The following is a 14,125-nucleotide window of genomic DNA, read 5'->3' as shown; positions in this document are numbered from 1 at the left end:
ACATAATATCAAAATTGATTCTTGCCTATGGTTTGAAATAATTTTTAATACGAAGACATTAATTTAAGTTTTTTCTTATCATTTAGAAGTAAAGAATGCAGCTAGAACAAGTTCCCCAAAATGTTCATATCAATTCAAGAATACAACTACTAATGCACTGGCTGGTGCCAAGTCCACTGAAGGAATCCTGGAACCTGTTCCACTTGTTAATAACCGTAAAGGGAGCCTCTTCCTACCCACCAACCCCTCGCTGCTGCACCTTAACTTACTGGGTTCTGTTGAACAAGGAAAATCTACATACTGTAGATTGCAAAGGGCGCTCAGCTTACCTGTAAAATACCACTACCACTCCCAAAAGCCTGGGTTGAACCAAGATCTCCGTAGGTAGCCCCGTAGTTGGATGCATAAGGCGATAGAGTGGTTTGTGCATGTTTTTTTGCAGCCTGTTTTCAATGTGACGATGACATTACTAATGCTTTGTTAAGCGCTTACAGATGTGGGTTTCTCCAGATGTGGTGATTAATAAGTTAATCAAGAGAGCTACTCGACTAATATTTCTGGGTGGTTTGTGCCTTACCTTTCATATGGTTTATTTCCTCTGAAGCGTTTATGTGCCAGGCAGAACGAGTTTACCAGGTATTCCAGCTTGTGTGATGTTCAGTAACATAGCTGTTATTTCGAATTCCAGCTCTCTTTAGCATCTGAAAAACAGTGTCTGTGAACTCTTCTGCTAGAAAACTGGGAGAGGCAGTGAAGGAGACAGACTTATTTTAAAAAATAGTAATAAAATAACAAGGAAAAAAGTTATTCATTTGTCCACTGTTTCTGAAAGACATTCCCTTTATTTTGCTTAAAAAATGAAATCAGATAAAAGTCAAGTAATATGTTGTTACAGACGTTCGGCTCCACATTAAAGCTGTTAAAATTACCAGCACATCTTAAATCAATTCATGAAACATTGTCTGGATGTTATGTCATTGAAATAATGAATCCTCTTTACTCAAGAATAAGCAAACACGTTAAAACATCAGTTGTAACTTTAAATTAAACTCCAGCATAAACTGGAGCATCTGAAGCCTCATTAGATTTGCCTGACATTTTTCTAGCACCGAGTCTCCCTGAAGTGCACAACTGTTGGCTGCCTATTAGACAAGTGAGCACTGGGTTGTTACAATGGTGCATTAAGTGTTGTACTTGGGGATGTGCAAACAAGCTCTTGAGTTTTATTAGAACTCAGAGGCTGGGTTGAGTTCTGATTCTGTAATATTCTGTGTCCCATTCTTGAATGTATTTGCAGTTTTCATGAAAGCTGGTAAAGAAAGTCTGCATAATGTAATTTGACTGTATTTTAATACAAATCCAGTAGCATAAAGACATCAAAAACACTAAAAATGGGGACACATTCTCATTAACAAAAGCACTAGGTCAAACATACAACATTGGCGTTGAGTTGTCACGTATCACAGCCCATTATTCAAATATGGTCATCTTTTATAAGAACAAGCAAATTTAAGGCTTCCTTTTAAATTAATGTGGACACAGGAACCATGAAACTAAAATGAGATTTTATGGCTTTACTAAAAACGTTGCTAGATCTATTTCTTTAAATATGCAAGAAATTGATAAAATTATCTGAAGGATAATAATTGAATATATTTTATATCCTTCTTACTACTAAGAAGTCACTCTTGAGTTATCATTGCTCCACTTTTGGGAACCAAGTCATGGGTAGTGGTGTCCTTAATACACTATTCCCATATTTCAGCTTCATGGATTCCCTCCCTCCTGTTCTTATGGAGCTGCATTTCTAAACTGCCTGTGAAGTTGGTCCACAGATTTCAGTGAAAAACAAACTCTTGTTTAGATGGGGTATGATTAAGATAGATCACCTTTCATTGCTGCAGTGAGAATAAAAGGCTTCCTTGCTTATGCAAGGCAATGAACTGAGGTCCCTCTGAAGGCATTGCTAACAGGTATTAACTAGTGAGCCACATTAACCTTGGACTTCGCAGGGATTTGGTGACAGTAACACAGTTTGAATATGACAAGCACGTGTCAAAAGAGGGAGCATATTTATTGTAGGTACAGTACCAAAAATAACTGCAGACTGCTAGAAGTCTGCTTCTAGAAATGGTTATTCTGGATAATTACTAGTAAGATGCTGATTTTCAATTGGACGTCAGGGTAATATTACCTGGCAGCACTGGAGAACAGAAAAGTTGGACCACAGAGTACAAACAATCCTTCTTTTAGTAACTTTCAGTGTTTGAAAGGATTAGACAGGAGTCTTATTAGCTGGCTGAAAACTTAGAAAAGTCCTCTTTGTTAATAGTGCTTTCTGTTGTTCAGATAAATATTTCTGTCTATAATATGAACTACAGTTCACTTGTGTTAATGTAACCTGTGCACATGGTTCTGGTGACTATATATCTTCCTTAAACTGTTAAAATAGTCTAGCAATACGCTTTAGTTATGGCACAGTGCTGAATCTCTTGACAAACATTCTGTAACTCCATGGCAGCAGTGAAGTTAAGTGAAGTTTAGAGTTTTTACTACCAAGAAAGCAAAACATTTCAGTTTTAGCTGGTATCTGGAAGTAACATTTTGAATGGTTCTTGTTCCTTTGGTCTGTTAAGTGGTGGATTCATCAGATTGGAACCGGATTTTTCTGTCCCATGAAGAACAAGAAAGCACAGTGTATAGCGTGAAAGCAGTCTGTTGTCTGTGTGGAATAGAATGGGTATAGATTTTTGATAAGCAAATTTAGGTCAGTTAAGTTAGTGAAATAAATCATTATTATCGAGTCATTGCTCTGATCTAGGCATTGCCTTTTACAACGCTTTTTTTGTGCTAATTTTCTTCTGTTGTTTTTCTTTTGCAATACTTTTTTTTTGTTTTGATTCCCTTGACATGTTAGGTGATGCCCCATAAGACAGCACTTCTGTGTTTTCAGGGTACAGTCCTTCAGTTTTGACCAAGGCAAAATGAAGTTCCTTAGCAGACCTGGGCGAACAGACAGACGTGACAGGCTAGAACACAGCCTGTAATAAAACAGTGTCAGAAGAGGGTTATAGCAGAAGGATATTGCTTAATTTCTTCACAGCTAGTCTAAGGCAGGTGACATATATCCAGGCTTTGTTGTTATTTCTGTGTAGCTTGTTGCAAATAGAATTTTTTTCCCAGCCTCTGCTTGTGCATTTGTGATGTGTATTAAGCTCTTTTAATGTAGCTACTACCACTAATCTCTTTACTTTTAGCTTTAAAGTAACAGCTTCATAGGTATCAGTCATATTATCTTTTAGTTCATTTTTCAGTTAACAATACAATGGCAAAAAAAAGTCCTTTTTTCCTTATTTGTATTAGAATAATTCTGCATTAGTGTGAATTTGAGAAAGCAGGCATAATTCCCTTTGATGGCACCTGTAAAGCTTATGCACAGGTTATCATCTGCAGTAACAATTGTGAAACAGTAAAGATGATGGTTAATTCTTATAGATGAGGTATTAGGAAGCTGCACTTTTTTAAGCAGTATGTATTGTGACATAGGTTATCCAAGAGTAGTTTATGACTGGCAAAATTGTAAGTGATTTTCCATCTGGAAATTGATCTGTCATTGAAATCACACCTCATCCTCATTAAAAGATTGCATAACTCATGCATCCTCTGTTATACAGGTATTGTCTCCCCACTTCCATTCAACCTCATTCTGTTCGCTCCTGTTAAAACTCCCTTTTGTGAGAAGGGTAGAGGAATGAGGTCTGACTTGTGCTGGAGATGTGTGCACAATGGCAGGCTGCGTTCGCATTCCTGACTAACTGAATCATTGAACATCAAGGCATTGAATATTTTACATCTCTTCATGAAGACTCTGTTGTTTGGCATGTGAGGAGCAAGAACCAACTGGTATCTAGTTCACTAGCAAAAGCAGTCTGGCAGCTGTTACATTGGTATTGCAAATAGTACTTTATCTTTTTGGGAATATAGCAGAGCACTAATTCTACTTTTCATTAGCACAGATTAACTGAAAATAACTCTCAGAATAACCCAAATGTGGTTCCCCTTCTTTGTTTTTGAAGTATGATCCCAATTTGAAAGCCTGTGTTCAAAACCCTGGTATTCTTCCCTGCTTCTCCTTCAAACCAATCTCTTTGACTAACATGCATTTGATTTTTATTACTGTCGGGCCTATGTTAGCAATGAAGTATCAGTGCGTGAATGGACATAGAGTGTGTGTTCTTTGCTACTTCACTTGTATTTCATATTGCACTTTGAGCAGTACTTAATCTCATGAGTTCCTTATATTTCCAGTTGAAGATGAGCAGCCGTCGACACTATCACCGAAAAAAAAACAGCGAAATGGAGGCATGCGAAATTCACCCAACTCCTCACCCAAACTGATGAGGTAAGCCTGTGAGAAACTCATATCTTCATCGCCTTTCTTCCTTCCTTCCTCTTCTCCTCCCCCAACATCAAAAATAAGGGGAGAGGGTGGAAAAAAGATTGTTAGATAGTTTCTGAAAGGCTGAAGTATTTATTCTGTCAGCTTGTCAGCAGTTAATGATAGAGCTGAAAAAAATTCTGTCATGAAAAACAGTTTGAAAAGCTGTTTGAAAAATACATAGGCTTTAAAGTCTTAGCTGTCACCCTGTCCTGTCCGTGTGTAGTTCTTAAACAGCAGTGGCACTAATGATAGCAGAAACCAATCAGGGGAACTCATGTGGTTAGTTTGCCTCCGGCAATTCTCTTTTTGTTGGATTCCCTCTGAGTACTGTTTTCTGTACTTAAGGCCATATGTGAGATGTATCATCACAATCAAAAATGAACCTGAATATTACCTTCCTTTTATCCTGTCGATTGAAATCAAATTTCCGTTAATTGATTTAGACTGATAAAAAAGTCTAATAATCTATGTACTTGCCAAAGCAAAGTTCAAAACTAATGCAGTTTTACTCAGGCTAAAAGCACATGAATTATGAAATACAGGGATTTTTAAGACGGTAGTGTATTCTCTAAAAGTGGGTGATGAAAACATCATCTTGTTAGTGATATTTTTCCCCTGTTGCCATGTGTACATTATTTTACACCAGTACGACTATGTAGTTTCCTTCCATAGGACAAATTACCTCTAAGAGGTTTGTTAAAACTATAACTGGAACAAGAAATAGGAATCTATTAAAATAATATGGCGTTTGCATTCTGTCTCACTGTGCTTCACCTTTTGCCTGCTCGAGTAAGTCAGAAAAGGATCAGGTAGCACACATGGAGATTTCTACAAGGAGGCTGTTACTGCTCTGGTTTTCCACATCTAAAGTAGCCAGGCTAGAACCTTGGCCCATAATTGTATCCAGAACTAAATACCAGAACAGAGATTTCTCGCTGTTATATATGTACACACCCAAAAAAATGTACATTTATTTTCATACATAAACAGACACATTTGTGCAGTTTGGGGTTTGCATAGCTGGAATTAGTCTGCAGCCACAGAGGTTAACTGAAAAAATTAATATGACTGTATATTTTTTTCAAAAAAATCATTTATATCTTTTATTTTTGACAATGATTTTGTTCCTTTCGGGATACTGCTAGGTAATATTCCTCTTTATATTTCGGTTAGTGGACTGGAATTTTCTTTGGCCAGTTACAAAAGCATCCATAGTTGTTTATTGTTACTGCAGGATAGGGCATAGTCAAGGACATCTACAAGTCGTCTTCATCTTTGTTTAGACTACAGAACCAAAAGTGAGATTGATTCACAGGGGAAAATGCACCCAGCTGTGGCTTTTTTTTTCCCCTGTTGACCATCTATTTCTGTTAAATGTATCATTAAAAGTTCTCTGCCTTCCTGTTAGCTCAGCCTTGCCCATATGACACTGATTTACATGCTTGTTTACAGTTTATGAGGAAGAATAAAATGAACATACTGGCAAGCTTCTCATTTTTATGGTGCCAGTTGTCATGCTAGCATCATTTTCAATTTACTTACCTTCGGACAATCATCTGCCACTAATGGTTTTAACCACTTAAAGTTTTAAACGTGTGGGAGATTCTCCCCCTTACCAAATCCTAATTTGGGGGAAGCAGAAAGAAAAAGAAATAGGGAGAGAGAAAGGGCTGAAACATTTGGAGCTGAGCACACTGTCCCTGTTTGCTATGTAAAGTATGCCTCATTTCTTTGATCTTGAGTAATAATAATTCTGGGGAGTTATACTGTTTTCATATGCTTCAAAGCTGTGTCAAAGTTTTGCTGCTTAAGGGTACTTCTTTATTCTGTTGGCTCTTGGGTACTGAGATGACAGGTCCTCTGTACTAGGTGCAGGCTTTTTCAAGTCATAGCCTTCAGCAAAACATCAAATTACCAAATACAGGGTAACATACTTCTACACAAATGCCTTTCCTGTAGATATATTATACCATATATATTAAATACTTTAGTGTTACACGGTACATTTTATGTGCAATAGAAAGTGATGGTTTGAGGTAGCCTTAGGGGTACTTTTTTCCACAAGCAGAAAAAGCTAGTGTATACCGTATCAAGTATGGTTTTTACAGGACTTTCTGCCCGAAGGCCTTTGTAAATAAGTAATGATCAACAGATTGGCTGTGGGTTTTTGAAAAGCATGCCTGTGTCAGTTTGCATGATGGGGGAAGATTTTCAAAGTGGATCCTGCTTTCATTGCCTGCTGAAGAGGGACTGAGGGAGAGTAGTCGTCCTGAGCCTGAGCTGTCTGCTCAGTAGCATATCAGAATTGCTAAATACAGGTCGAGCAGCGAGTGGAGAACTTGCTAGGCTTCCAAATCCAGACATTGTTTTCTTCCATTTCTCTCTTGCTGCTAAATTTATTCACCAGCCCTGAGTTCGCACCTCTGCCTCTCCCCAGACTCAACTCTCGCTTTGTCTTACCCTTTATCTGCACTGACTTAGCTTTGGTTCAAGGTGATAAATAAGAGAAAGAGTATTCAATCAGGAAAGAACTCTGTTAAGCTTTGTGTGTAATGGCCAAACGCTTTTCTCCTTTCTGATAAACAAAGGTGGGCTGTATTATCTGGTATTTTGTATCCTTGTGAATTACCTAAAGTGACAGGTACTTGCTTTCCTGCCCAGAAATCTTTAGGGTATGTGAGCTAAAAGTACACAAGAGGTACATCAGCTCAACCACTGCAGTGTCTGTAGCTGATATTTATCTTTGCAATATTTTTCCTAAATTTACTTTAAAAGCTTCTTTTCAAAGTCAGCTTCAGCCCTGTCTTTCCCATAGAAACAGCAGACTTCTCCTCGGCTCTGGTCCTGATCTAGAGAGGTCCTGGAGGACAAAAAGTTTGGAGTGTGTAAATGAGAAGTTAATTTATGAATTGTAATCACAGCTGTGGATTTAGAATCACTTTCTGAGGAGCCCTACAGTTAAGTTAATGTTGAAAATGCTGCGGAGCTTTTAGTTTTCCACAGTGGCTGGGGCAAATCAGGGAGGAGGGTATCATGCCATGAGATAAAACTTTATGACTTCTGCTGTCACTGAAGTAGAATAGAGGACAGAAGCTGTATCATAGGGACATCATGACAGGAGATCTGACAGGTGCTTATTTAGACCTGGTCAGAAAGTAGGAATTTTTGAGATTTACTCACACATAAGTAGAAAGCCGTGTTACCAAGTAAGATGCAGGTAGAGAGATGAAAACATCTATTCAAAGTCATCTTTTTGATGTTATTGTCTCTAAATGCCAATAAATTACTAGCTAAGATAAATAGATGGTAGGCATACAAATATTATTTGTATACATCTCAAGTGGTCTAGATTCACATTTATAATGTCACTGTTCTAACCAAATCCTGCATCGCATCAAATGACATGAGCAGAATCACACTGATGCCGTACTGGAAGAATCTAATAAATCAGAAACAAACGCTTCCAACTATAGCTACAAATGCAAATTAAGTAGAAAAATACTCTGCAATGTCATAGTTATTTCTATCTGTTTTATATCAACAGAATTCTGTCCCATTAAACCCACAAGAACGTGGGTATTATTTAAAAATAATAACTCCAGTCGGAAAAAATGGAGATATGAAGACAAGGTCATCCTGTTCCAATAAAAAGTAAAATTAAAATAGAAAGTGGAAGAAAAATGAAGGAAAGCTGTGAGTGAGAGAGTGATCACATATCAGATCTCCTTCAGAAGGTGGGGAAGTAAAGTAGAACCATTTGGTGCCTCTGGTGTCCTGCAGTGATATCCAGTCACCTGTTCATCATCTCACAGTTGCAGGTTTTGATGCATGTTATTGATGAACAGCGATTTTCAATATGAGGAGGCTATGTCACCTGAATATCAAGTAGCAAGGCTAGTTTTTAAATAAATGTGTCATTTTGGATTCCAGAATGACCAGTAAAATGTGAAAAGCCCTGGATATGAATCAAAAAAGCCACTTAAAAGGATTGTTGCTGGGGCTCAAGTCCTCACTTAATGCTTTGGTAGCTGCTACTGCATGAGTGGAATACACTGACTTGAAGGAAATGTCAGCCCGGCTGAGTCAAACTACCTCTTAATGCAAGAACAAATAGCATATGACAGGGCCCAAGGGGCCTGAAGAGCGAACAAATAGTTTGTCCCTGTCCACTCTGACTGTAGTGGTGTAGTTGACATAGGCCTCTAGACAAGTAGCATACTCAGCAAAGGGTCATTATCATTAGTGTCCCTGATCACATAAGAATCAGAGGCATCAGAGGACGCTGGGTTTTCAGTGTGTTGCCAAGGAGCATTTCATAAGCCTGAGGATTTTTCTTGATCAAGGATCTAAAATAATTCCCAACCAAACCATAAAACTTGCTCAGAGACTGTCAAGACCCAGCTAAGTGACACGGAAAAAAAGTGAGCTTTTTGGCATACGTTTCTGGAAACCTAATGAAATTATTTGTCTGAAGTTGAGGGGAAAACCTCCTGTCTTTTTTCCTGAAGTTAGATATGTTTTTCTAAGTATATGAACAATGGCTCTGTACATTTATCTCCTCATCTGCCCACCCAGCTTCATGCACAAATATGTACACACGCATTTCTGCTTGTGCCACTCAGGATGAATTTGTATTGCCTCTGCCATTGTAGTGCTGCTCTTCCATGAGCTGGAAGTGAGAGCTTTCTCACAGGAACCAAAAAAAGTGGTGGGAGGTCTAGGGGGGAACTTCCTTCTTGCAAAAACTGGTAAAATAAATTTAGTCTGATAATTTTCCATGACTTCCCTACACCAGGCTTGAAGGTAAGGTTTGAAGAAGTGAAAGTTCACTGATTAACCATAATAATGGCCTATGTTTATGTCCCTCAGCCTTTGAGATTTCCATCATGTACTCTAAAATTTATGTCCTTTGTTAAGGGTTTCCAAAGCTAGCTTTCTGCGCTACAACCAACATTATCAACTGGAGCAGCTCAATAATCACTATGTTAGCTTAAACCTGTTTTAACAAGGTTATAGAATAAAAAGGTGTGAATGATAAGGAGTAGAATGTTAGCTTTCTGACTCTTGCTGCCATTGGTAGCTGTGTTGTAAACCATTGGAGTAAGAACAGTATCACATTTTTATTTAGACTACTGTGAAATCTTGCACAAGCGATTTGAGATGAGAGAGCCATGTCAGGAAAGAAAAGTAGGATTTTCCAACGAAAGGCTTTTCTATAAAATTCAGGATATCAGAACTTTTGACTCAGATCAAGGCAATCAAAAGGAAAAGCTCTTTACCTTTAAACCAGGTTTAAAGAAAATAACGTATTCCTATAAGCTTTGACTTGTGAAGGAGGTGGTTTTTGTCATAAGGAATAAAGGCTACACCCTTCATTTAAATGGCAAAAAGCACTCCTGTGTTTCATGATGCTGCTTAACCGTGGGTTTATTTTTTTACAAATGAAAAATTATTTTTTCAGGTACATTCTCCTGCCCCTCAAAGATGGCTTGTTCTGCAGCTTGTGTAGGTGTAAATGGGAAATACTAAAACCAGAAGATCTATTGGCTGTGTGCCTTGTCTAGCCTTCATTGAATTGCTCATATAGAAGTCTAAAAGTTAACTATATTGTTTCTTTTCTGTACGAGAGGATTCCTAGTTCAGAAGCATATTCTGAGCATGTCCTGAGTATCAAGCTACTTTAATGAGCAAGATGCAGTAAACAGTTTTATATCAGTGTTCTGAGCAGCCTTGATAGATTAACATGAAGTCTTCAGTGAGGCTTCTGAGGATAAAAAAAAAAACTCCAGCAGCATCTAGGCAGTGTGAGAGGGAAGGAAGGAGAATTGTTTAGTGTTTTTAGCACTGTAACTCAGTCAGCTGAACAGGACATGAGATGCCAACCTCTGTGTTAGATATATTCTTTGTAGATATAGTGGAAAAGTCAGACAGTGTCAGATTGTAGCCAATATTAGGATAGCTTCTAAATATAAGAATGAGAGCATTTAACGGAAAACTGCAAGTTACCTTCCCCAGTTGCACTGGGTTTTCTTCTCTAAATTTCCTTGCATCTGGATACCGAATCCTTAATTGCTGATTAACCTGTGAAAGGAAAGGTGAGTAAGAAAGCGTCATTAGTGTAACACACATAGGCAACAAATTCTCATTACAACCTAATGCCATCCACGCAGACTGCAGAGGGTCACAGGGAATGGCTAATGGTAGCCGACAAATGTTGGGTGTATTAGTCACAAAACATTTGCTGAATTCCATCAGAATGTCGTGACAACCTTCGCAGCCAGTCCCAGTGAGCTGCTGGAGTCAGTGGAGTTTGCCTGTGACAAGCCGTCACTCTATTTTGGTTGAGCTTTATAGCACCAGTCAAAGCAGTCGCAGAAGATTGAAGTGACAGAGGCCCACTGAGTAAATAGTGAAACATGCAGCACATCATGAAATATTCAGCTGGGGTGTAAAAGCTCTAAATGCTTTTTCAATTATTAGCACCTGCACTGGCTCCATGCATCTAACACTAACAGCATGTTAATTGCCACAGTTTGTTAGGGTGGTTGTAGGAGAAATTTCAAAGGCATGAGACATTCTTTAGTGTGTCTCCAGTTCCTATCTTGCCTTCAGCAAACCCACTCCTTCCTCCAAAAATTGAACGTGTGTGTACATACACTGGCAAACACACATCCACATAGAAAGTCAGGTAGGGGAAACTCAAAGTTCCTGGACCACATACAGATTTATGTAGGAAAACTCAAAATTCCTGGGCTGCACACAAGGTGAGTTTCAAGAACCTGAATGCTGAGCAGGAGACTGCTAACCATCTTTTAGTGGGCAAAATCCAGATAAATTTTGTCTACCTGACAAAGGCAGAACCGCAGACTTTAACAAAAACAGGTTAAAGAGGAGTTGTGTGTTTCCAGGAGTGTTATGCCATTGGTTTGATATGAGGAGAATTTTATTGGAGGGCAGAATAAAAAGTAGCCAAGACATTGTTCTACTGATGTGCAAAGATTAACAAATTACTGTTTATTTTCAAACAACACCAGAGTCCCTAAGGTTGTAGTTTTCGTGTTCCCAATGCTTAACAAATGGAGCGGTTGCCCTGCAGATCAAGGAGGGGATGTTGCTGTGCCTGCTAAACAACATTTAATGAGGCAACCATTTCGCCCTGAGTGGTCTTTTCAGTTCTGGCCATCCCCAGCCATTACTCAGAAGTTCCAGGCGCAAAAACTTCAAGTAGAAAAGTTTGCCGTAGTTAAAAACTGTGTGCTAGGAACTCAGTGCTCTTTAAAATGTAATGCTGACTTTTCACAGTGGGTTTGCTGGAAGTGGGATTTATGGTTTTGCTTTAGGCTGTTGTCTTCCAGGCAGGCTTTTTGGGGTTGCAGCTGTAGCACGGCATTTAGCATCGTTATCAACTTTAATTGATCCTAAGTGGCATTGTATGCTCTTCAAACCTTGAAAAGATGGTATTTTCCTCTTCATTTTAAGTCATGCGTATGTAACATCTTCCTGAGAACTCGAGAAGCTATCTTTAAACTACAGATGAGGGAAATTTAACTTTTGCCTCTTTCCTTCCATGCATGCCACATGCCTGTCTTTTCCCGGCTGGAATGACCAAATGCTTTTGTCATTGCAAGCCATAAAATCCAACATCTCAGTTAAAACAAGCATGGTGCATTTCAATTGGTAGAAGGTGGTGTTTTTTCCTATTGTTTGAATTTTTCAGGCAGATGACTTTGCAGCCCTGGACAACAGAATAGCTGCAGCACTAGTACACGCATTTCCACAGTAAGCTGCCAGTGTGACTCAAGTGTGGCTTGACAGGGCCATCTTCAAGGGTTAGCGGGGCAGAGAGGCTCTAGAAAAATTCTGCCCATGATTTGGCTGTAAGGGCAACAATTGTAATGCATTGTGGAATAAAATAAATATTAATGGGAAGAGGGTGCCCAAACCCCCGAGGCAGATTTGACAGCCTCAGCCACTGTGTGTCTGTCTTAATTAATTTTTAGTATTTGTAAACCAGATTTAGATTATCAAATTAATAGGATATGTCCAAAGTAGGAGTACTATTTTATTCCGTATTTTTCATAAAATGGCCATTTTTTAAAAAAAAAAACAAAGTCCAAAGATCAATTCCTTTTTTTTAAGCACATAAGCCAGTGTATCCTCTAACATCTGAGGATGGAGCTGGACCGCAGTACTAAACAGTTTTCAACTTCCATGGACATCCTTAGGGTTGGCTTTACTGAGAATGAAATATCATTGATTAAAGAGAGATTAAAAATATAGCTTAGACCAGAAGATTCACATTTAATAAACACACTTACATGTAAAAAGAACATGGATTCTGAAAAACAAAGCTCAGTCTTTACACTGTGTCCTTCTTGGGCAGCAATCCTTTCTCCTGGGGTTGTAGTACAATCATATCTATTAGCATACTTTCTTTGTTGTGTGTCCCATCCTGTTTGCTTTTAAAGCTCACGCTTGCTGTACTCCAAGCAGTGAAGCAGAGGATCCAGACAGTCCCTCATATTGCAAATAAGTGCATGTATTAATTAAAAAAAAAGAAAATGATTTAAAAAATCACAATTTGTTACCTAAAACTTCACTAGGCAGTTATATCTGATGATTCACATTCTTCATTCCTTCTTCATCCCATATTTCTGTTTAAAGCTAAAATATATTATTGAGGTAAATTACTAATAAATCTGTGGCACAAGCTACTTTAAGTATTCCCTTTTCAGCTGTAAGGCCCTTACCCAAAAGAGAACTCTGCTAGGCACTCACACACCAAACATTGCCTCAGACCTCAAGGCAGTTGACCATAATTTGATGTCAGGTATCTGGCATCACCTGCTTTGTTATAAGATTCTTTTCAATTTTAATAAATTCTGTGACTAGTATTAGAGTATTGCTAAATAATCATCTGTGTGAAAGCTTTGGTTGAGTTATAAATCTCAGAGCAGGAAAGAAACACTGATCAGAAAATTACAAGGTGGCATTTTTTACAAATTTATTTATTGTAGTTTCTCTGATGAAGGGAAAGGGAAAAAGAAATTTTCTTCCTATACGCGTCTTCTTTCAAAAAGGAGGAGACTTGATTGTTGAATTTTGCTTCTGTTTCAGTGTTTTTGCTGGGAAAGCTTGTGGAGAAATGTCCTGTGAAATTTTTGGGGAAAAAAAACACAAAACAAAAACAATAGAAAGAAAAACATTTCTCAGTGGCGGCTCCTGAGAGTTCCTAACCTTTTAACAAATTTTCTCCATTTTGAAATACATGGCTAACACATTCCATTAGAAACAATTGCCAGGGCAGAGCATCACTAACTGTTGTCTGCAACCTGGCTAACCTGCTTTCAAAGCAGTAAACTTTCCGGTTTTGAAACTTCAGCCAATACCAGCATTTTTTCAAAAGGCAAACTGCTGTAAAATTTGGCTACTGGTCTAAGAGCACTTGGCATAGTCCCCTGTTGCACATATTTTCTTGTTTGAAATGTTACAATTCTATATCGATGTATCACGGGCACAGTTTGTGAAAGGTTTAGAGGGGAGGCCCTGTGAGGAGCACTGGAGTCACTTAGTCTGTTCAGCCTGGAGAAGAGGAGATTGAGGGGAGACCTCATCGCAGTTTACTGCTTCCTCAAGGGGAGGAGGAGGAGGAGGAGGAGCAGGTATTGAACTCTTCTCTCTGGT

At 38.5% G+C, this 14,125-nt stretch overlaps 1 protein-coding gene across 37 annotated transcripts in view; it reads left to right on the top strand.

Annotated features, from left to right (window-relative positions):
- The window catches only part of KCNMA1 (potassium calcium-activated channel subfamily M alpha 1), a 427,072-nt gene that overhangs the window by 355,104 nt on the left and 57,843 nt on the right, over positions 1 to 14,125 (top strand). For all 37 annotated transcript variants that reach the window (XM_054072172.1, XM_054072163.1, XM_054072142.1 and 34 more), the window contains one exon: positions 4,309 to 4,402. In XM_054072172.1, the coding sequence (XP_053928147.1) occupies positions 4,309 to 4,402 (94 nt within the window). The remainder of the gene's footprint in view (positions 1 to 4,308; positions 4,403 to 14,125) is intronic.

The sequence above is a fragment of the Cuculus canorus genome, chromosome 7 (assembly GCF_017976375.1).
Source record: "Cuculus canorus isolate bCucCan1 chromosome 7, bCucCan1.pri, whole genome shotgun sequence".
NCBI lineage: Eukaryota > Metazoa > Chordata > Aves > Cuculiformes > Cuculidae > Cuculus > Cuculus canorus.
The sequence above is the reverse complement of the archived record's forward strand: the minus strand, read 5'-3'. Positions and strand labels throughout refer to the sequence as shown.